This window comes from Carcharodon carcharias, chromosome 8 (genome assembly GCF_017639515.1).
Source record: "Carcharodon carcharias isolate sCarCar2 chromosome 8, sCarCar2.pri, whole genome shotgun sequence".
NCBI classification, from domain to species: Eukaryota; Metazoa; Chordata; class Chondrichthyes; order Lamniformes; family Lamnidae; genus Carcharodon; species Carcharodon carcharias.
Genome location: NC_054474.1, coordinates 124,640,015 through 124,661,674, shown reverse-complemented (window position 1 = coordinate 124,661,674; position 21,660 = coordinate 124,640,015). Strand labels below are relative to the sequence as shown.

The window sequence follows — 21,660 nt, the reverse complement described above, 5'->3', positions numbered from 1 at the left end:
ATTGGGCCACAAGGCAAACCACAAAACGCAGTCTAAAGAGACCTGCAGGTCCAACTACATGGATCTTTAAAACATCATGAAAGAGGTAATAAAGAAACTAATCAAAAAGGCTAATGGAATGGCTAATTTATATCTAGAGAACGAGAATACAAAAAGATAGAAGTCATACTTCAACTACACAAACCCTGGCTATACCACATGTGGAGTACTGTGAGCAGTTCTGGACGTCACACCTTGGGAAGAATGAGTTGGTCTTAGAGGGACAGCAGATTAGATTTACCAGAACGAAACCTGGATTCCAAATATTAAATTACAAGGAGAGTTTATTTTATTATTTCAAGGGACATGATTGTTGATGGTAAGGCCAGCATTTACTGCCAATCATTAATTGCCCTTGAGGGTGGTAGTGAACCACCTTCTTGATTGTTGCAGCGTCATTATGGAGTGAGTTCCAGGATCTTGGCCAAGAACAGTGAAGGAATGGCAATACAGTACCAATTCAGGATGATCTGCAGCTTGGAGGGCACCTTGCAATTAGCTGGTGTTCCATGCCTCTCCTGCCCTTGCCCTTCCAGGAGATATTAAAGGAGACTTAGCAAGTTGATGCTGTGCTTCTTGCAGATGGTGCACACTGCTACCACTATGTGCCAGCAGTGGAGGGGTGAATTGGGTCCCAATCATGCAGGCTCATAAGATAATAAAATAAGATCATAAGAAATAGGAGTAGGCTATTCGACCCATCGAGGCTGCTCCACCATTCCATAAGATAAATGGCTGATCCAACTGAGGCCTTAACTCCACTTTGCTTGGCCCCGTAACCCTCGACTCCCATAGATCATCAAAAGTCTGTCTAACTTGGCCTTCACTATATTCAATAACCCAGCCTTCACTGCTCTATGTGGAAGAGAATTCCAAAGACTAATGACCCCACAGAGAAGAAATTCATCTCTGTCTTAAAAAGGAAACCCTTATTTGTTAACTGCAAACCCTCAATCTAGATTCTCCCATGAGGTGAAATATACTCTTAGCATCTACCCTGTCAAGCCCCTTCAGAATCCTACATGTTTCAATAAAATCACCCCTCATTCTTCTAAACTCCAATGAATCTAGGCCCAACCTGCTCAACCTTTCCTCATCCATCAATCCCTTCTTCCCAAAAATCAGCCTAGTGAACTTTCTCTGAATTGCTTCCAATGCAAATATATCTCTCCTAAAGTGGTGACCAAAACAGCATGCAGTACTCCAGATGTGGTTTCACCAATGCCGTGTACAGTATTTTCCCTACTTTTATACTGCACCCCAACTTGCAATAAAGACCAACATTCCATTTGCCATCCTAAATACTTGCTGTACCTGCACGCTACGTTTTGTGATTCATGTACAAAGACTTCCAGATCACACTGTGTTGATCCATTCTGCCATTTCTCTCTATTTATATGCTATTCTGCTTTTCTATTCTTCTCCCAGGGCAACTCTCCTTATTGTATACCACTGTGCTGCTGTCTCTGATGGGTCTGTCCTGCCAGTGAGAAAAGACATACCCAGGGAGGGTGATTATGGTGTCTCGGACATAGCCATACTTACCAAATCATACCTACAGACAATGTCAGGTTGTTGCTTGATTAGTCTGTAGGACAGCTCTCCCAATTATGCCACAGGCCCCCAGATGTTTGGGGGACATTGCAGGGTCGACAGGGCTGGGTGCGCCTTTGTCGTTTCCAGTGCGTAGGTTGATGCCGGGTGGTCAGTCGGTTTGATACAACTGAGTGGCTTGCTAGGCCATTTTAGAGGGCATTTTAAGAGTCAATTATACTGTTGAGAGTCTGGAGTTACAGTTTAGGATGACAGATTTCCTTCTGTAAAAGGCATTGGTGAACCAAATGAGTTTTTATGACAATCGTGGTAGCCTCATGGTCACCAGCTTTATTAATTGCATTAACCTGGGCCTCTGGATTATTAGTCCAGAGATATTACCACTATGTCACTGCCTCCCCCTTGTGTACAAGAGATTTGTGTACAAGATTTGATATCAATGTACAAGACTACACCAGGTTTGGTTGGATAAGGTACAAGGACAAGGGGACACAGATTTAAGATTTTGCGCAAGAGGTGCAGGGGAAATGTGAAGAACAACTTATTTTATACAGCGAGTGGTAATGATCTGCAGCTTGCTGCCCACGAGGGTGATGGAAGCAGAGTTGATCAATGATTTCAAAAGGAAGTTGGATGGGCACTCAAGGGAAATAAATCTACAGGGCTAAAGGAATAGGGTGGGAGATTTGGACGGGCTGGGCTGCTGTGTGAAAGCTGTCATGGACTCGATGGGCCGAATGGCCTCCTTTTGTGCCATAACTGACTCAACAACTCCTATCAAAATGGATGACTTCACATTTTCCCACATTATACTCCATCTGCCAAATTTTTGCCCACTCACCTAACCATATCTATATCCGTTTGCAGACTCTTCATGCCCTCCTCACAACTTGCTTTCCTTGGTACCATCAGCAAACTTGGCTACAATAGTCAGTCTCTTCACCGAAATCATAAAAGAATGTAAGTACTTGAGGCCCCAGTATTGATCCCATGGCACCCAACTTCTTAAAGTTTGCAAACCTGAAAATGACCCATTTATTCCAACTGTTTCCTGTTAACTAGCCAATTGTCTGTCAATGCTATTATATCACCCCCAACACATGAGCTCTTATCTTGAGCAGTAACCTTTTATGTGGCACCTTATCGAATGCCTTTTGGAAATCCTAATACACTACCTTTACTGGTTCTCCTTTATCCACCCTGCTTGTTACACCCTCAAAGGATTCTAATACATTTGTCAAAACTGTTCCCTTTCACAAAATCATGTTGACTCTGCCTGAATTATGATTTTCTAAATGTTCTGCTACTATCTCCTTCATAATGTGTTCTAGCATTTTCCCAATGACGGATGTTAGGCCAACTGGCCTATAGTTTCCGGCTTTCTATCTCCATCCTTTCTTGAATAGAGCTGTTACATTTACAATAAAATCAAAAAAACCAAAGTGCTGGAAAAACTTAGCCGGCCTGCCAACATCTGAGAAGAGAGAAACAGTGTTAATGTTTCAAGTCCTATATGACTTCTTCAGAACTGTTCTGGACAGCAGTCATATTGGACTCAAAACATTTACTCTGTTTCTCTCTCCAAAGATGCTGCCAGACCTAAGTTTTTCCAGCAACTTTGTTTTTATTTCAGATCTCCAGCATCTGCAGTATTTTGCTTTTATTTTAGTGTTACATTTGTGGTTTCCAATCCACTGGGGCCTTTCCAGAATCTGGGAAATTTTGGAAGGTTAAAACCAATGCATCCATTAACACTGCAGCACTTCTGCAGATGCAGACCATCAGGTCCAGAGGACTTGTCAGCCTTTAATCACATTAGTTTTCCTAGTATTGTTTTTCTAGTGATCATAATTATTTTAAGTTCTTCCCTCCCTTTTGCCTCTTGATTTTGTACTATTCTTGGGGTGCTTTCTTTGTCTTCTACTGTGAAAAGAGATACAAAATACTTGTTCAAAGTCTCTGCCACTTCCTCTTTTACCCATTAATAATTCCCCAATCTCACCTTTTAAGGGGCCAATGCTCTCTTTAGCTATTCTCTCCCTTTCGCATACATGTAGCTTTTACTGTCTGTTTTTATATTTCTTGCTAGTTTTCTCTCATACCCCAATTTCTCCCTCTGTTATATTTTTAGCCATCCTTTGCTGGCTTCTAAAATTTTCCCAATCTTCTGGGTTACCACTAATCTTTGCAGCATTGTATGTCTTCCTTTCAATTCAATATCATCCTTAACAACAAAAGTTGCTTTCTCCTGGATGATGTCAAGCTTCGAGTGTTGTTGAAGCTGCACTCATTCAGGCGAGTGGAGAGTATTCCATCACACTCCTGATTTGTGCCTTGTAGATGGTGGACAGGCTTCGGGGAGTCAGGAGGCAAGTCACAGGATTCTCAGCCTCTGACCTGCTCTTGTAGCCACAATGTGTGTGTCTGATCCAGTCAAGTTTCTGGTAATGGTAACCCTCAGGATGTTAATGATGGTGAATTCAGTAACAGCAGTGTGGCTGAACATTTAGGTGAGATGACTGGATTCTCTCTTGTTGGTCATCGTTATTGCCTGACATTTGAATGGCTCAAACGTTATGGTGTTATATTACTACTACAAAATTCAGGGTTGTATTCCCAGGAATTTAGAAGAGTAAAAGGGCGATTTCAAAGTTTTTGCGATATATGGAACAAATAGGGCAGCTGCAGAGAAACTATTTCCGCTGATTGGGGAGTAGCGGTCTAGGGTGCAAAGTCCAAAAATTAGAATCCAGTCTTTCAGGAGTAAAATTAAGAAAAGGTTGTCAGAAGTTTGGAACCCTCTTCCACAAATGGCAATTGATATGTCCCAGGTTCTATCCATTCTCTGGGTAAACAAGTTTCTCCTGAATACCTTTTGGATTCATTAATGGTTGTCATATTTATGGCCCCTAGGTTTGGGCTCCCTTATAAGTGGAAACATCTGCTCCACATGTACCTTCCCAAGTCCCTTCATAATTTTGAAGTTCGGGTCATCCCTCAGCCTTAAAGAAAAGTGCCCCAGCCTGCTGAGTCTTCCCATACAAGTACATCATCAATTCTGATATCATCCTTGTAATCTTTTTTGCACTCTCATCAGTGCCTCTATGTCCTTTTTCTAATAATGGAGACGAAAACCTTGTGGACACACACTAAACCAGTGACTGGCAACCTAGGCTAGTGAGTGGACAACATGAGTGGCCCTCCATTTCAATGGGCTGCAAGATTGAAATTGGGCTGCAAGATTGAAATTGGGCTGCAAGATTGAAATTGGGCCTGTGCACTAACCATGACCACATGAATAAGAATAAGTACATTTAATACATGCCAAATATTTCATAACAAATTAGAAAATGCTTAATCATTCGTATATGAATAGAACTGTCATCAACTTCAAATGGTAAAAACAAAAGAAATATTTACACTTAGCTACTTACATCATACTCAGTGCAACTTCTGGTTGCATCTAGCCTCCACAAGCTTTCTTATATTAGGACTCAGGGATAAAGTGATTCGCAAATTAGCACTGAGGTTTCCATCCGTTAGTCTGTTGCTCTTCTTGCATTTGATGTGTCCCATAGCAGAAAAAGTCTGCTTGAATACACTGCTTTGATTGGATGCAGAGGGAGCGCATGGCTCTCATAATCAATGATGTGTGCAATAAGCAAGCACTTCACTTCACGTGCATATCACTTTAGTAATACCGGTAGGAAAAAAACTACTCAGACAGAAACCAGCGGAATCTGGCAACTCTGGTTGCCAGGTTGCCCACCACTGCACTAAATTCACCACCCCACACAAACTCATACCACTTCTCTATATACACAGCCAACACCTCTTCTGGAAAACTCAAGCATATGATCGATCACCAGGCAAAAACAAGATGAGGCTTAACTGTGATGTCAACGTTCACTGTCCAGGCTTAGCAGAGTAGCCAATGTTCATCTAAGATGTCAGCCATAGTTTAGTTGGTAGCACTCTTTCTTTTATGTCAGAAGATCTCAGACTCTGGAGACTTAAGTGCAAAGCCGAACAATGTTGCACTGAGAGAGTGCTGCACTGTTATCTTTTGAATGAGACGTTAAACTGAGGTACCTTTTGTCCTATCAGGTGTCTATGTTTGGAAGGAAAGCAGCGGAGTTCTACCCTGTGTCCTAGCCAATATTTAACACTCGACCAACATCACCAAAACAAATATGATCAATATCAAATTATTGTTTATGGGACCTCACTCTCTGCATTTCTAATCTTCACTACATTTCACTAGTATTTCATTAACTGTAAAGTGCTTTGGAACATCCTGAGGTTGACAAAGGAGAGCTCTTTCTATCTTTCCTGGTGCTAAGAAAAGGCTGCTGGCATTTGAGGAATTGGACCGACATTAGACAGCAGCAACTTCAAGCAAGGAAGTGAGAAATGCTTTGTGTGGGGAAGGAGAAGGAAACAAAGAAGAATAATTTTAAAAATACATCATTGATACCATGTAACAATACACCACGGTACAAAACAGAAGCACCTGCTCAATCTGCAGGTTACAAATCATAGAATCACAGAATGATTACAGCACAGGCGGCCATTCAGCTCATTTGTTCAGAGCCAGTCTCAATGCTCCAAGAACCTAAAGCCCGCACTCTTGCACAATCTCTGCAACTACGCAATTAGCTGCTCCACCTTATTTCCATACTCACTAGTGACAACAGGACCAATCCAGAAACCACTACCTTTGTGGTCCTACTTGCTAAGGTCCTTCCCAGCTCCCCAAAATCTGCCTGTAAGATCTCTTCCCTCTTTCTACCTGCATCAATTTCAGGAGAGAAAGGGTTTGTAGGAAGATAATTACAAGTTGCCTTAATGGGTTCCCCAACAGCTGGTCACAGCAGCAAACAGTTTCCTAGTTAAGAAAGATGGAGACCATTGCATACAGACTGGGATGAAATGTGTAAAGAGAACACTTCCTCTCTTTTGGAAGGAATGATTAAAACAAGATTCCTCTAGTGTTGCACCAGTACAATGGACAAGTCCCCCTGCACATTTGAACATAGGCACTGAAATCACTGGAAGCTGCATGAGATACACATGTCCCATCATCCAAAGCATCACTCACCTTTGCCTCCAGCTGGGAAATCTGAAGCTGCTGGCCTTCCCGCTGCTCACAGACTTCTCGATACTGCTGACTGTGCTGCTCCTTGGCCAATGCCAGCATCCGGTCGCACTTGACCTGCCACTGTGATTCTAGCTCTGCCTGCATCACTACAATCTGGGCAAAAGCATAAAGAGAGCTACTTCAAGGAGACTCCAACTTTAAATTCCAAGTACGCTTCAGTGGCATTGCATGGCTTCAAATAAAGCACAATACTACATACCCAGTTACATCAGCCCCAGGTTACAGGTACATACAAGATACACATGAGGACACAAGTAAATTTATTTATTTAATATATAAAAGTGACATAGGGCCCCAAATATAATATCTAACAGCTGTACTTGTTAAAATGTGGTTAATGGAGGACCATGCAGTTACCTTATCCACATGGATGGAATCATATTATACTTGTGGTGCTTGTCTGCTCATTCTCCAGGTTACAGTTCATAGAATCACAAAACGGTTATAGCACAGGATGCCATTAGGTCCATCTTGTCCAGAGCTGGTCCCAACACCCTAGGAATCTAAAGCCTGCAACTCCTGCATGATCTCTGCAGCTGGGCATTCATCTGTTCTCCCCTATTTCTATTCTCACTAGTGCGTGACAAGAAATTACCACCATTGAGGTCCTGCTCCTTAGTGTCATTCCCACCTCCCCAGCTGAGCTTCTGACTACATATCCACTCCATCACCAATACTGCCTAGTTCCACCTCCATACATCGCCCATCTCTACCTCTGTCTCAGCTAGTCTGCTAAAAACCTCATTCAGACCCTAGACAGCACCTTCCAAAGCCACGACCACTACCATCTACAAGGACAAGGATAGCAGACGCAGGGGAACACCACCACCTGGAAGTTCCCTTCCAAGCCACTCACCATCCTGACTTGGAAATATATCGCTATTCCTTCACTGTCGCTGGGTCAAAATCCTAGAACTCTCTCCCTAACAGCACCATGGGTGTACATGGACATGCATATGGACTGCAGTGGTTCAAGAAGGCAGCTCACCACCACCTTCTCAAGGGCGATTAGGGATGGACAACAAATGCTGGCTTAGCCAGCGATGCCCACATCCCATGAAAGAATTTTTTAAAAATTACCTTGAAACTTGACTATCCCAGTGTGCTCCAGGCCAGCCTCCCACTTTGCACTCTCCATAAATCCTCAGGTTATCTAAACTCATTTGCCTGTACACTAACTTGCTGTAACTCCTATTAATCCATCCTATCTGTGCTGGCTTACCTACACCGACTCCCAATACAGCAATGCCTCAACTTTAGAATTCTCATCCTTATTTTCAAATCCGTCCATGGCCTTGCCCCTCCCTTTCTCTGTAATCTCTTCCAGCCATACAGATCTCTGCACTCCTCCATTTCTGATAAATTACACATCCTAAATGTTTATGCTCCAGCATTGGCAACCATGCCTTCAGCAGTCTAGGCCCTAAAGTCTGGAATTCCTCCTTAAACCTCTTCATCTCACAAAAACAGAAAATGCTACAAAAACTCAGGTCTAACAGCATCTGTGAAGAGAGAAACAGAGTTAACATTTCGAGTCCATGTGACTCTTCTTCAGTGTCCTTAGCCTCCACCTATCCCTGGCCTTCTATCCAGATTCATCTGCTCCACACCCCCTTAAACAGTATAAATTTAACCACATTTTTCTCTTTAGCTCTGAAGAGGAGTAATAAGGACTCGAAACGTTAACTCTATTTTTCTCTCCATAGATGCTGATAGACCTGATGAGTTTTTTCAGCATTGTGTGTTTTGGTTTGATTTCCAGCGTCCGCAGTATTTTGCTTTTCTCTTCATCTCTCTCTTCCTTTGAGATGCTCCTCAAAACTATCTCTGATGAAGCTTTTGTCAAATGTCTCCCAATGTGGTTGATTATCAAATTTTATTTAGTAACCCTCCTGCAAAGCACCTTGGGATGTTTCACCACATCTAAAGCTCTATACAAATGCAAGTTGTTGTTGTGGTAGATCCAGCAGCTTTACTATGTCTTGCACTTGTTAGGGTGGGGTGTAAAGGAAGAAGATTATGTGTTGGCAGGAATATTTACATTGCTCTTAGTTATTGTACTTACTTATTGTAATTATCTAAAAACTCGATTTATTTCCTTAAACATCTTTCAACATGGGTTGCTGCACAATATTGTTTGGCTTTAAAACTAAATAATGCTGAACCATGGATCCCAGCATCAGGCACTTTTGTGCAAGAAGAGTGTGCTAGATAGGTCACATTTTTCAGCCCAGCTGGAGGCTACATTGGGGCAATTTTTTTTCCCCCCTAGATGCTGCAGGTGGCTTCCTCATCTGCGTCCATCTTTCAATTAGGAGACCATCTATCTCACAGTATACATTTTTGGAGAAAATAGATTATTCTATAGCAAGAAAATGGAGGATGAAGTAATTTCGAAGTTTTATCCAAAGTGTTAAAATTAAAGCCAAGACTGTCGTGGTGGCAGTGCAGCACTTATCACCAGATGGCACCTTGGCTTAACTCCTTACTCTCTGGTACTTTCTGCTCCTTTGAGCATCTCACCTTGTTCCACCCGTCTTTTTCTACTTCATTGTTCTCCACCATCCCCCAAGTTTGATAAAAATTTCATCAAAAAATCTTCACTGCTTTCCTCCCTAAACCTCTGCACTGAACAACTCACCTTCAATGGGTTGAGATGGAAGTTGAAATCACCATGTTCTCTCTCCTTTGAGTCTGCTGTCCTCTTATCCTCCCTGACTCTTTCCCTCACGGCCACCCCTTAACCTTGTCTCAGCTCATCTGTTGTTGAAATCCTCACAACCTTGTTACCTCTAAATTTGACTATTCTAACATACTCCTTGCTATTCTCTCATATTCTATCCTTCAAACTTGAAGTCATCAAAACTCTATTGCCTGCATCTTAACTCGCACTAAGTTCCATCCCCCTCACTGACCTATGTTGGTTCCCAGTCAAGCAACGTTTGATTTTAAAATTCTCATCCTTGCTTTGATATTCCTCCTAAGTCTCACCCTCCCTAACTCTAATTTCCTCCAGCCCCACAACCCTCCAAGATATCTACACTCCTCTAATTCTGACCACTTGTGCACCCAATTTTAATCGCTCCACCACTGGTAGCCACGCCTTCACCTGCCTAGGCCCCAAGATCGGAATACCCCTCCATACATCTTTCCTCTTTTACGTCATTCCTTAAAACATAGCTCTTTGACCAAGCTTTTGGACACCTGAGCTAATATCTCATGTTCCCAGTGTCATACTTTGTTTTATAATGCTCCTGTGGCATGCCTTAGCATGTTTCATTACGTTAAAGATGCCAGCTAAATACAAGTTGGTCCTGTCATTAAAAGCCAGTACTGCTGTGTGTGCTTAGATTCAGATGAGTCAAGCACACTAAAGTCCTACCGTAATAGACCACAACAAGACATGAGTGTGTGTGGTAAAGTGCCCTCCCACTACCTACCCACTTAAACCACCCACACAGTCCAGTTGAGATCAGAAACTACAGAGGAGCAGTAAATCAGAAGGTTTGAACTCAGCCTTGGTATGGAAAGTTAAACATGGCTGCAAATGGCACTCTCCACCCTCCCACTCAGCTGCTGTGTTACAGTGTATGTCCCTTTACCTGCTCTGCTGCAGCCTGGTCAGTCGATGTTCGGGTTTTCTTCAGCAACGACCGCACTTTTTCCAGTTCTTCCTCATACGATTTCCGGATTTCATCCATCTCCTCCTCTGCTCGCTGCCGCTCCATTCCTGCTTTTCTCTTCCTTTCTGCTAAACTCTGAGCACAGAAGGCTCAATTACCACAGAGAACAGTAGGCAGCTCAACCCGGTTCTACCTGGAGAGAAGCACATCTCCAGCCTGCATCAGGCAGAGTACAGGGTCACCAGAAATGCATGGGTACAAAGTTGCATTGCACCATCTCATTGCACAGCACACTAATAAACGATATGCTGTGCTGAGAAAACCATCAAGATAGACAAGCTCGTCATAAGTAAGGAAGCATTCTGGTTCAATCACAGCTGTAGCCTTTAAGATCTATCCCTTTAATTACTTTTCTCTCTCTACCTTTTCCAGATTTTCTTTTTCGGCTCGCAGGTCTATGAGCTCCTCCTCCAGGCTGACCACCTTCACCTCAAGTTCCTTGCGGCTTTGTTTCTCTGCTTTGCATCGAGTCTGAGCACGCTCTGACACCTCCTGCAGCTCTGAGACACACAAGCTGGTTACTGGTGAACAAATCAACTACCGAGCATACCAGACACAATACCCTGCCCTGGTGAGACAGCCAGTCATAGGTTTAACCCACCATGGACTTGTTACAGCCTCCATGTCTGCCCAAACAAATTCCACCCAGACTAAGCTGCACCACAGGCAAAGCTATGGGGTTACCATCACAAGAGTTACAGGACACAGTCACTCTCCACTCAGCAGAATTCTCAATCTCAGCTATAGTGATGTGGAGATGTGCTAACCAGTTTCATATGTGGTGTAGCAGGTTGGCCTCAAGGATACTGCAGTGGTAAAGGAATAACTTGGGTCTAGTTGTTTCTGGCCATGATTCCCATGTAGCTTCCACCCAAACTTCGTAAGGTCAAACAAGAAACAGCAAGCAAATGTCAGGTGATTCCCAAGCATAAGAGAAGCAAAATAAATACATGATGGCTGCCCCAGTTATCCCAGGCACCCTAGCTCATGAGACAAAAAGAGCAACAAGCTTGCTGATCTGCTCATACAGTAAAAGTGCCATCATACAACACAGGTCAGCCTGCCCGTTGTACTTCTGTCAGCTCTTTGAAAGAGCAATCCAATTAGTTGCACTGCCCTCTTTCCCGTAGGCCTGCAAAAGTTTCCTTTTCAAGAATATATCCAACTCACTTTTGAAAGTTATTATTGATTCTGCTAACACCAGCCTTCCAAGCAGTGCATCCCTAAAAGCCTTCATAATTATTTATTTTAAATCACCCCTGAATTTTGTCAGCACTAAGGAGAAAACCACCAGCTTCTCTACTTAAGTCCATCATCTTTGGTACTATTCAATATTCAAGAGGTCCAATCAGTGATTTTTAAGATGAAACATAACTTTCCTGTTCTTGTTCTCTATGCCAAGATTTATAAAGCCCAGGACATCATATGTTTTTTTAAATAACTAATCTGCCCTGTCACCTTCAAAGATTGCTGTGCATGCACCCACATATCTTTCTTCCCTATTAGTGGACTTGCATCCCAAAGAGTTCTGAGCCATCCAGTGTACCTGTTAACTGGGCTTCCACGTTGTTCAGCCGTAGCCTTTGCCCCTCTGCCTCCTGCAATGCTGACGCAAGCTGACTGCGTAACTCCATTTCCTCCTTCTGGTGAGCTGTGAGCTCCAGCTGCAGCTTGGCAACTTGGCTGGTGGCCACTGCTAGTTCTTCAGTCACCTTAACCTGAATCACAATGGATAAAAAACAGGATTTTTACTTCAGCTGTCCTGACATTTGGCTAAAGTGCACCTGCAACACAGACAAACACTGAAATAGACACATTATCTGAACATCAAATACAGGCAATCTCATGACTATAAATCAACAAACATGAGATCTTCAACACAGCAGGCACCAATTCCTCATGTGGCACACACAATCCTTTGAATGTCATAAAAGTACTCATCCATTAGTTTTTTAAGTTAAAATCTACACACAGAAACTCTAATCTCTTTCCTCATAAGGTTCTGCATCCAGTTTTTCCAATACATTTGTGTAGAACAAAGATCTGTGTCTAAAAGTACAGTGAAAACAAAACCACAAACAGCCCAGCACACAAATACTGCAGATGCTGAAAATCTGAAATAAAAATTAAAAATGCTGGAAATGTTCAGCTGGTCAGGCAGCAACTGTGGAGAGAAACAAAGTCAACATTTCAGGTCAAAATGACCCTTTCATTTAAAGTGATGAAAGGGTCACTGCCACCTGAAACTTTAACTCCATTTCTCTCCACCGATGCTGCCTGGCCTGCTGAGTATTTCAAGCACTATATATCATAAATAGCCCAGCACAAGAAATCAGAAACAGAAGCAGGTCATTCAGCCCCTTGAGCCTGTTCCTCACTGATTTGTATCCCAACCCCATTCACCCACCTTGGTTCCATAACCCTTAATATCCTTACCCAATAAAAAAAACTATTGATCTCAGTTTCGACATTTTCAATTTACCTAGCAAAAGTTTTTTTTTTTGGTATTGGGCATAAGGTGTTCCAGATTTTCAGGACCATTTGTGTGAAGTGCTTTCAATATCATCCCTGAATGGCCAAACTCTAAATTTAAGGTTATGCCCCCTTTTTCTGGACTTCCCGAGCAAAGAACACAGTTTCTCTCGATATACACTATCAAATCACATCAACATCTCAATTAGCTCACCCCTTATTCTTTTACGCTTAAAGGAAGTCAAGCCTAGTCTATGTATCCTATTCTCATAATTTAACTCTTTTAGAACAGGCATCATTGTGGAGAGTCTGCACTGCCAGCCATCCAAGGTCAATATTTCCTTCCTGAGGCATGATTCTCATAATTGAACGCAGCACCCTACATGGAAATGAAGTAGAGTCTCGTGCAACTATAACATAACTTCCATCCCTTGGTATCCCAGTCCCTTAGAGATAAAGGACAACCTTGCATTTGTCTTTTTAATTAACTTTTATACACGTCCACTAGCTTTGCAACTTCGGTACATCGACCCCTAAATTTCCCTGCTCCTCCAGTTGCTCGGTAGACACCATTTATGAACATACTCTGATCTATCTTTCTTACATCCAAAGCAGATAACCTCACACTTTGTCACACTGAATTCCAGCAGGATAAGAACGCAAGGAGAGTGGCGGAGGCGCAGGACAAACGAGCGCGAGGAGAGCGGCGGAGGCGCAGGACAAATGAGCGCGAGGAGAGCAGCGGAGGCGCAGGACAAACGAGCGCGAGGAGAGCAGCAGAGGCGCAGGATAAAAGACCGTGAGGAGAGCGGCGGAGGCGCAGGATAAAACTGAAAAAGTGACGTCTCAGGAAAGCCGTGACCTGATTGGATAGTAGGAAATCTGCACCAAATTTGAAAAAAACACTGCAAAGCTAATTAATAAATTAATTAACTAATTAGAACTGGCTGGGCAGGTGATGTGCTGTAGCTGTATGATGTGGGAGCTGGCTGATCCCATTGCGAGCTGCAGCGACCATATCTGAAGCAAGTGTTGGTTGCTGGAGGAACTCCGGCTCAGAATTGATGAGCTGGAGTCCGAGCTCGGGACACTGCGGCACATCCGGGAGGGGGAGAGTTACCTGGATGCTTTGTTTCAGGAGGCGTTCACACCTCAAATTCGGTCAGTGGTCAGGGTCAGCAGGGTGTGACTGCAAGTGAGGCAGGTAGAGGGATCCTGTGTTCAGGAACAGAGGAGCCTCAGCTCTTGACCTTGTCCAACAGGTACGAGGTACTTGCTCCCTGTGTAGATGAGGAACAGGGCTGTAGGGAGGATGAGCCAGCTGACCACAGCACCGTGGCACAGGAGGCCATTCAAGAGGGGGGAGCAAAAAGACAAGTGGTAGTTGTAGGGGATTCTATAATTAGGGGAATTGATAGCTTCCTTTGTAAGCAGGATCGAGAGTCCCGTATGGTATGCTGCCTGCCCGGTGCCAGGGTGAGGGATATCTCTGACCGGCTTGAAGGGATTTTGGACAGGGAGGGGGAGGATCCAGTTGTTGTGGTCCACTTTGGGACAAATAACGTAGGTAAGACTGGGAAAGAGGACCTGTTATCAGGAACTAGGAGTTAAATTAAAGGACAGGTCCTCAAGGGTTATAATCTCCCAATTACTACCCGAGCCATGTGCAAATTGGCGAGAATAAAGGAAGTAAACATGTGGCTAAAGGAGTGGTGTGGGAAAGAGGGGTTCCATTTCAAGGGGCACTGGCATCAGTATTGGAACAGGAGGGATCTGTACCGTTGGGACGGTCTCCACCTGAACCAATCTGGGACCAATGATCTAACAAAAAGGGTAAATAGGGTGGTCAACAGGACTTTAAACTAGAAAGTGGGAGGGAAGGGAATGATATAACTCCAAGAAGTATGACTAATGGGAAACAAAGCAGCAGGTTAGCATGTGCGGGGGGGGGGGCGGGTGGATTCAACTTCATGGAAAATTATGAAAAAACTGAAAAAGGAGAGCCCAGCAGAGGCTATTAAAAGTCTCCAGAACACAAAATAGGGCAGAGTGTTTGGGAGGGCTAGGAATCTAACTTCAAGCACATCAGATAAAGGGACGACAATGAGAAGGGGGACAGGAAATACAGGACTGAAGGTGTTGTATCTGAATGCACGCAGTATACGAAATAAGGTAAATAAGCTTGGGGCGCAAATTGAAATTGGCAGGTATGATGTGGTGGGCATCATGGAGACACGGCTGCAGGGGGATCAGGGCTGGGAGCTAAATATCCAAGGATATACATCCTATTGAAAAGATAGGCAGGTTGGCAGAGGGGGTGGGGTTGCTTTGTTAGTAAGAAATTAAATTAAATCAATAGCAAGAAACAACGTAAGGTCAGATGATGTAGAATCTGTGTGGGTAGAGTTGAGGAAACACAAAGGTAAAAAAAAACATAATGGGAGTTATGTACAGGCCTCCGAACAGTAGTCAGGATGTGGGGCACAAGATACACCAGGAGATGGAAAAGGCATGTAAGAAAGGCAAGGTTACAGTGATCATGGGGGATTTCAATATGCAGGTAGACTGGGAAAATCAGGTTGGTAGTGGATCCCAAGAAAAGGAATTTGTGGAATGTCAACGAGATGGCTTTTTGGAGCAGCTTGTGGTGGAGCCCACTAGGGAACAGGCAATTTTAGATTTAGTGATGTGTAATGAGGCAGATTTGATAAGGGAGCTTAAGGTGAAGGAACCCTCAGGAAGAAGTGACCATAATATGATAGAATTTACCTTGCAAGTTGAGGGGAAAAAGCTGGAATCAGGTGTAACAGTATTACAGTTGAATAAAGGTAACTACAGAGGCATGAGGGAGGAGCTGGCCAGAATTGACTGGGAGATGAGCCTAGCAGGAAAGACAGTGGAACAGCAATGGCAGGAGTTTCTGGGAGTAATTTGGGACACAGCAAAAATTCATCCCTAGGAAGAAGCATACTAAAGGGAGGACAAGGCAACCATGGCTGACAAGGAAAGTCAGGGACAGCATAAAAGCTAAAGAGAAAGCATACAATGCGGCAAAGAGCAGTGGGAAGCCAGGGGATTGGGAAGCCTACAAAGACTAACAGAGGATAACTAAAAAAGAAATAAGGAGGGAGAAGATTAAATATGAGGGTAAACTAGCCAGTAATATAAAATATTGCAAGAGTTTTTTTAGATATATAAAGGGTGAGAGGCAAAAGTGGACATAGGGCCGCTGGAAAATGACGCTGGAGAAGTAATAATGAGGAACAAAGAAATGGCAGAGGAACTGAATAGGTACTTTGCGTCATTCTTCATGGAGGAAGACACAAGTAACATCCCCAAAGTTCAAGAGAGTCAGGGGACAGAGGTGAGTATGGTGGCCATTATCAAGGAAAAGGTGCTAGGAAAACTGAAAGGTCTGAAGGTGGATAAATCACCTGGGCCAGATGGATTACACCCCAGAGTTCTGAAGGAGATAGCTGAAGAGATAGCAAAGGCATTAGTGGTGATCTTTCAGGAATCACTGGAGTCAGGGAGGGTCCCAGAGGACTAGAAAATGGCTAATGTAACCCCCCTGTTTAAGGAGGGAGTGAAGCAAAAGACGGGAAATTACAAGCTGATTAGCCTGACCTCCGTCGTTGGTAAGATTTTAGAATCCATTATTAAGGATGAGATTTCAGGATACTTGGAAGTGCATGATAAAATAGGGCAAAGTCAGCATGATTTCATCAAGGGGAGATCCTGCCTGACAAATCTGTTAGAATTCTTTGAGGAGGTAACGCGCAAGTTAAACAAAGGAGACCCAATGGACGTTGGCTACTTGGACTTCCAGAAGGCCTTTGACAAGGTGCCGCACAGGAGGCTGCTCAGTAAGAGCCCATGGTGTTAGAGGCAAGGTACTAGCATGGATAGAAGATTGGCTGTCTGGCAGGAGGCAGAGAGTGGGGATAAGGGGGTCCTTCTCAGGATGGCAGCCGGTGACTGGTGGAGTTCCGCAAGGTTCAGTTTTGGGACCACAACTTTTCATTTTATACATTAATGATCTAGATGTAGGAACTGAGGGCATTCTGGCTAAGTTTGCAGATGATAGAAAAATAGGTGGAGGGACAGGTAGTATTGAGGAGGCGGGGAAGCTGCAGAAGGATTTAGACAGATTAGGAGAATGGGCAAAGAAGTGGCAGATGGAATACAACGTGGGCAAGCATGAGGTCATGCACTTTGGTAAGAAGAATAGAGGCATAGACTATTTTCTAAATGGGGAAAGAATTCAGAAATCTGGAATGCAAAGGGACTTGGGAGTCCTAGTCCAGGATTCTCTTAAGGTTAACTTACAGGTTGAGTCGGTAGTCAGGAAGGCAAATACAATGTTGGCATTTATTTTGAGAAGACTAGAATATAAAAGCAGGGATGTGCTGCTGAGGCTTTATAATACTCTGGTCAGACCACATTTAGAATATTGTGAGCAATTTTGGACCCCGTATCTCAGGAAGGATGTGCTGGCCCTGGAGATGGTCCAGAGGAGGTTCACGAGAACGATCCCAGGAATGAAAGGCTTAACATACGAGGAACATTTGAGGACTCCGGGTCCATACTCGATGGAGTTTAGAAGGATGAGGGAGCATTTGATTGAAACTTACAGAATACTGAAAGGCCTGGATAGAGTGGACGTGGGGAAGATGTTTCCATTAGTAGGAGACACTAGGACCCAAGGGCACAGCCTCAGAGTAAAGGGAAGACCTTTTAGAACAGAGATGAGGAGAAACTTCTTTAGCCAGAGAGTGGTGAATCTATGGAATTCATTGCCACAGAAGGCTGTGGAGGCCAGGTCATTGAGTGTATTTAAGACCGAGATAGATAGGTTCTTGATTGGTAAGGGAATCAAAGGTTATGGGAAGAAGGTGGGAGAATGGGGTTGAGAAACTTATCAGTCATGATTGAATGGCGGAGTAGACTCGATGGGCCAAATGACCTAATTTCTGCTCCTGTCTTATGGTCCTTGTGGGCAGCGAATTCCAGATCATTACCATTCACTGCATAAAAATTCATCTTCACGTTCCCCATGCATCTCTTGTCCAAAACCTTACATCTGTGTACCCTAGTCCTTGTACCATCAGCTAATGGAAACAGCTTTTCTTTGTTTGTCTTACCTCAGCCTGTCATAATCTTGTGTACCTCTATCAAATTTCCCCTCAATTTCATTTTCTCCAAGGGGAACAACTCCTGTTTCTCTAATCTAACCTTGTAGCTAAAATCCTTCATTCCTGAAACCCATTCGCTCCTCTAGTCCCTCTCAAGGACCTTCACATCCTTCCTAAAGTATGACCACCAAAACTAGAGGCAGTACTCTAGTTGGGGCCTAACGAGAGCTTTATAAAGATTTAGCCTAACTTCCCTACTTTTGTACTCGATACCTCTATTTATGAAACTCAAGATCCTATAATGCTTTGCAAATTACTTTCTCAATAGATCCTGTCAAGTTCAAACAAGCCCCTCCGTCCCTGTATGCTCTTTGGAGCTATGCCATTTAGTCTATATTGCCTCTTCCTAGCCCTTCTACCAAAATACATGACCTCACTTCTCTTAAATTAAATTCCATCTGCAAATTGTTGGCTCATTCTGCTAGTCTATGTCCTATTGCAGTCGACTGGTATCATCCTGTTTCCAAAAGCAACGGTCCTACCACTGAACCTTGGGGAACACCGCTGTCTACCATTCTCCAGTCTGAAAAACAACCACTTATCATGACTCAAACAAAAATGCTGTAAAAACTCAACAGGTCTGACAGCGCCTGCGGAGAGAAAGACAGAGTTAATGTTTCGAGTCCGTATGATTCTTCTTCAGAACTAAAGAGAAGCAAAAGTGTGGTGAAATATATTCTGTTTAAGGGGGGTGGGACAGGTGAAGCTGGATCGAAGGCTAGTGATAGGTGGGAGCAAAGGAGAGATTGCAAAAGATGTCGTAAACATTGACCTTCACTGGAACATTGCAGCAGCCCAAGGACAGACATGTAGGCATGAGAGCAGGGTGGTGTTTTGAAATGGCAAGCAACAGGAAGGTCTGGGTCATGCTTTGGACAGACTGAAGGTGGTCCAAAGTAGAAGAGACCACATTGGGGGCAACAAATGCATTGGACTAAATTGAGGGAAGTGCAAGTGAAGTGCTGGAAGTAAAGGGGCAGGTTTGCACTTTCTGCAATTGCATGGGGAGGTGCCATGGGAGGGGGTTGAAGTGTTGGGGGTGATGGAGGAGTGGACCAGGGTGTCCCGGAGGGAACAGTCCCTACGGAATACTGACAGTGGGGGTGAAGGGAAGATGAGTTTGGTGGTGGCATCATGCTGGAGTTGGCGGAAATGGCAGAAGATGATCCTTTGAATGCGGAGGCTGGTGGGGTGAAAAGTGAGGACAAGGGGGACCTTATCATGGTTCTGGGAGGGAGAGGAAGGTGTGAGGGTAGAGGTGCAGGAGATAGGTCGGACACAGTTGAGGGTCCTGTCAACCACCGTGGGTGGCAAACCTCGGTTAAGGAACACATGACAGAAGCGCTGTTTTGAAAAGTGGCATCATCAGATTAGATGCGATGGAGGCAAAGGAACTGAGAGAATGGGATGAAGTCCTTCCAGGAAGCAGGGTGTGAGGAGTTGTAGTCAAGGCAGCTGTGGGAGTCGATGGGCTTATAATGAATATTGGTGGACAGTCTCTCACCAGAAATAGAGACAGAGAGGTCAAGGAAGGGAAGGGATGGACCATGCAAAAGTGATGGAAGGGTGGAAATTGGTGGCAAAATTAATAAATTTTTCCAAGTCCAGACGAGAGCATGAAGTGCCACCGAACCAGTCATCGATGTACCGGAGAACAAGAGTTGTGGGAGGCGGCCTGAGTAGGACTGGAACAAGGAATGTTCCACATGCCCCAAAAGAGACAGGCATAACTGGGGCCCATGTGGGTACCCATAGCCACAGCTTTTGTTTGGAGGAAGTGAGACAAGTTAAAGGAGAAATTGTTCAGTAAGAGAACTAGTTCTGCCAGACAGAGGAGAGTAGTGGTGGATGGGGATTGTTCGGGCCTCTGTCTGAGGAAGAAGCGGAGAGCCCTCAGACCATCCTGGTGGGGGATGGAGGTGTAGAGGGATTGGATGTCCATGGTGAAGAGGCGGCGGTTGGGGCCAGGGGACTGGAAATTGTCGATATGATGTAGGGCATCAGCGGATGTAGGTGGGAAGAGACAGGACAAGGGGAGAAAGAACGGAGTCAAGATCGGAAGAAATAAGTCAGTCTTCACCATTTTAAGCCAAATTTCCATTAATGCCACGACATCATGTTCCCCACAGCTATTTGGACTTGTAGCTCACTAATCTTATTCACCTTGTTGTGGGTAGGACCGGGGTCTGCACAATCTCCTGCACGCAGCACTGTATAACCCTGTATCAAACCACAAACACAGCCCAGCATTGTACAGAGCACAGTGATTAACCCACCTGTGGTACAAACACACACAGCACTGCACTCCACAACATTATGAATTAACCTTGTATCACTCCACCAAGACTGCCCAGCACACAGACCATTCAAGTCCTGAACTAACCCATATGCACACTGCCCTGGTACTACATTGACCTACAAATAGCCCAGAACAGTGGAATGAACAATACTGCACTAACCCACACTCAGTTCTCTACACAGCAGACCAGGTCCAACTGAATACAACACCAATTTTACTTGTTCATAAACAGGTCATTTTTCCGTTGTTTAAATATAGTCCCACAGCATGACGCAGGTGGCATTTATTCAGTGTCTGCCATCATCTGCAACAATGTTATTAACTCGTTTTTTTTTAATCCATTCACGGAACGTGGGCTTCACTGGCTGGGCAAGCATTTATTGCCCATCCCTAGCTGCCCTTGAGAAAGTGCTTATATAAATGGGTACTTTGCATCTGTCTTTACCAAGCAAGATTACCTGGAAAAACTCAGCAGGTCTGGCAGCATCGGCAGAGAAGAAGAGTTGACATTTCGAGTTCTCATGACCCATCAACAGAACTGAGTGAATCTTAGGGAAGGGGTGAAATACAAGCTGGTTTAAGGTGGGGGTGGGGGGGGGAAAGAGAGAAGTGGGGGGGGTGGTGTGGTTGAAGGGACAAGCAAGCAGTGATAGGAGCAGATAATCAAAAGATGTCACAGACAAAAGAACACAGACGCGTTGAAGGTGGTGATATTATCTAAATGAATGTGCTAATTAAGAATGGATGGTAGGGCACTCAAGGTACAGCTCTAGTGGGGTGGGGTGGAAAGGCTAGCAGGGCATAAAATAATGGAAATAGGTGGGAAAAGAAAAATCTATATAAATTATTGGAAAAAACAAAAGGAAGGGGGAAGAAACAGAAAGGGGGTGGGGATGGAGGAGGGAGTTCAATATCTAAAGTTGTTGAATTCAATATTCAGTCCGGAAGGCTGTAAAGTGCCTAGTCGGAAGATGAGGTGCTGTTCCTCCAGTTTGCGTTGGGCTTCACTGGAACAATGCAGCAAGCCAAGGATAGACATGTGGGCAAGAGAGCAGGGTGGAGATTAAAAATGGCAAGCGACAGGGAGGTTTGGGTCATTCTTGCGGACAGACCGCAGGTGTTCTGCAAACAGGTCGCCCAGTTTACGTTTGGTCTCTCCAATGTAGAGGACGCCGCATTGGGAGCAACGAATGCAGTAGACTAAGTTGGCAGAAATGCAAGTGAAATGCTGCTTCACTTAAAAGGAGTATTTGGACC

At 44.1% G+C, this 21,660-nt stretch overlaps 1 protein-coding gene across 4 annotated transcripts in view; it reads right to left on the bottom strand.

The window, feature by feature from the left end:
- The window catches only part of LOC121280843 (FK506-binding protein 15-like), an 87,801-nt gene that overhangs the window by 16,490 nt on the left and 49,651 nt on the right, over nucleotides 1-21,660 (bottom strand). For all 4 annotated transcript variants that reach the window (XM_041193125.1, XM_041193126.1, XM_041193124.1 and 1 more), the window contains exons 20-23: nucleotides 11,984-12,155; nucleotides 10,801-10,937; nucleotides 10,357-10,512; nucleotides 6,695-6,847 (exon numbers count right to left, since the gene is read on the bottom strand). In XM_041193125.1, coding sequence (XP_041049059.1) covers nucleotides 6,695-6,847; nucleotides 10,357-10,512; nucleotides 10,801-10,937; nucleotides 11,984-12,155 — 618 coding nt within the window. The remainder of the gene's footprint in view (nucleotides 1-6,694; nucleotides 6,848-10,356; nucleotides 10,513-10,800; nucleotides 10,938-11,983; nucleotides 12,156-21,660) is intronic.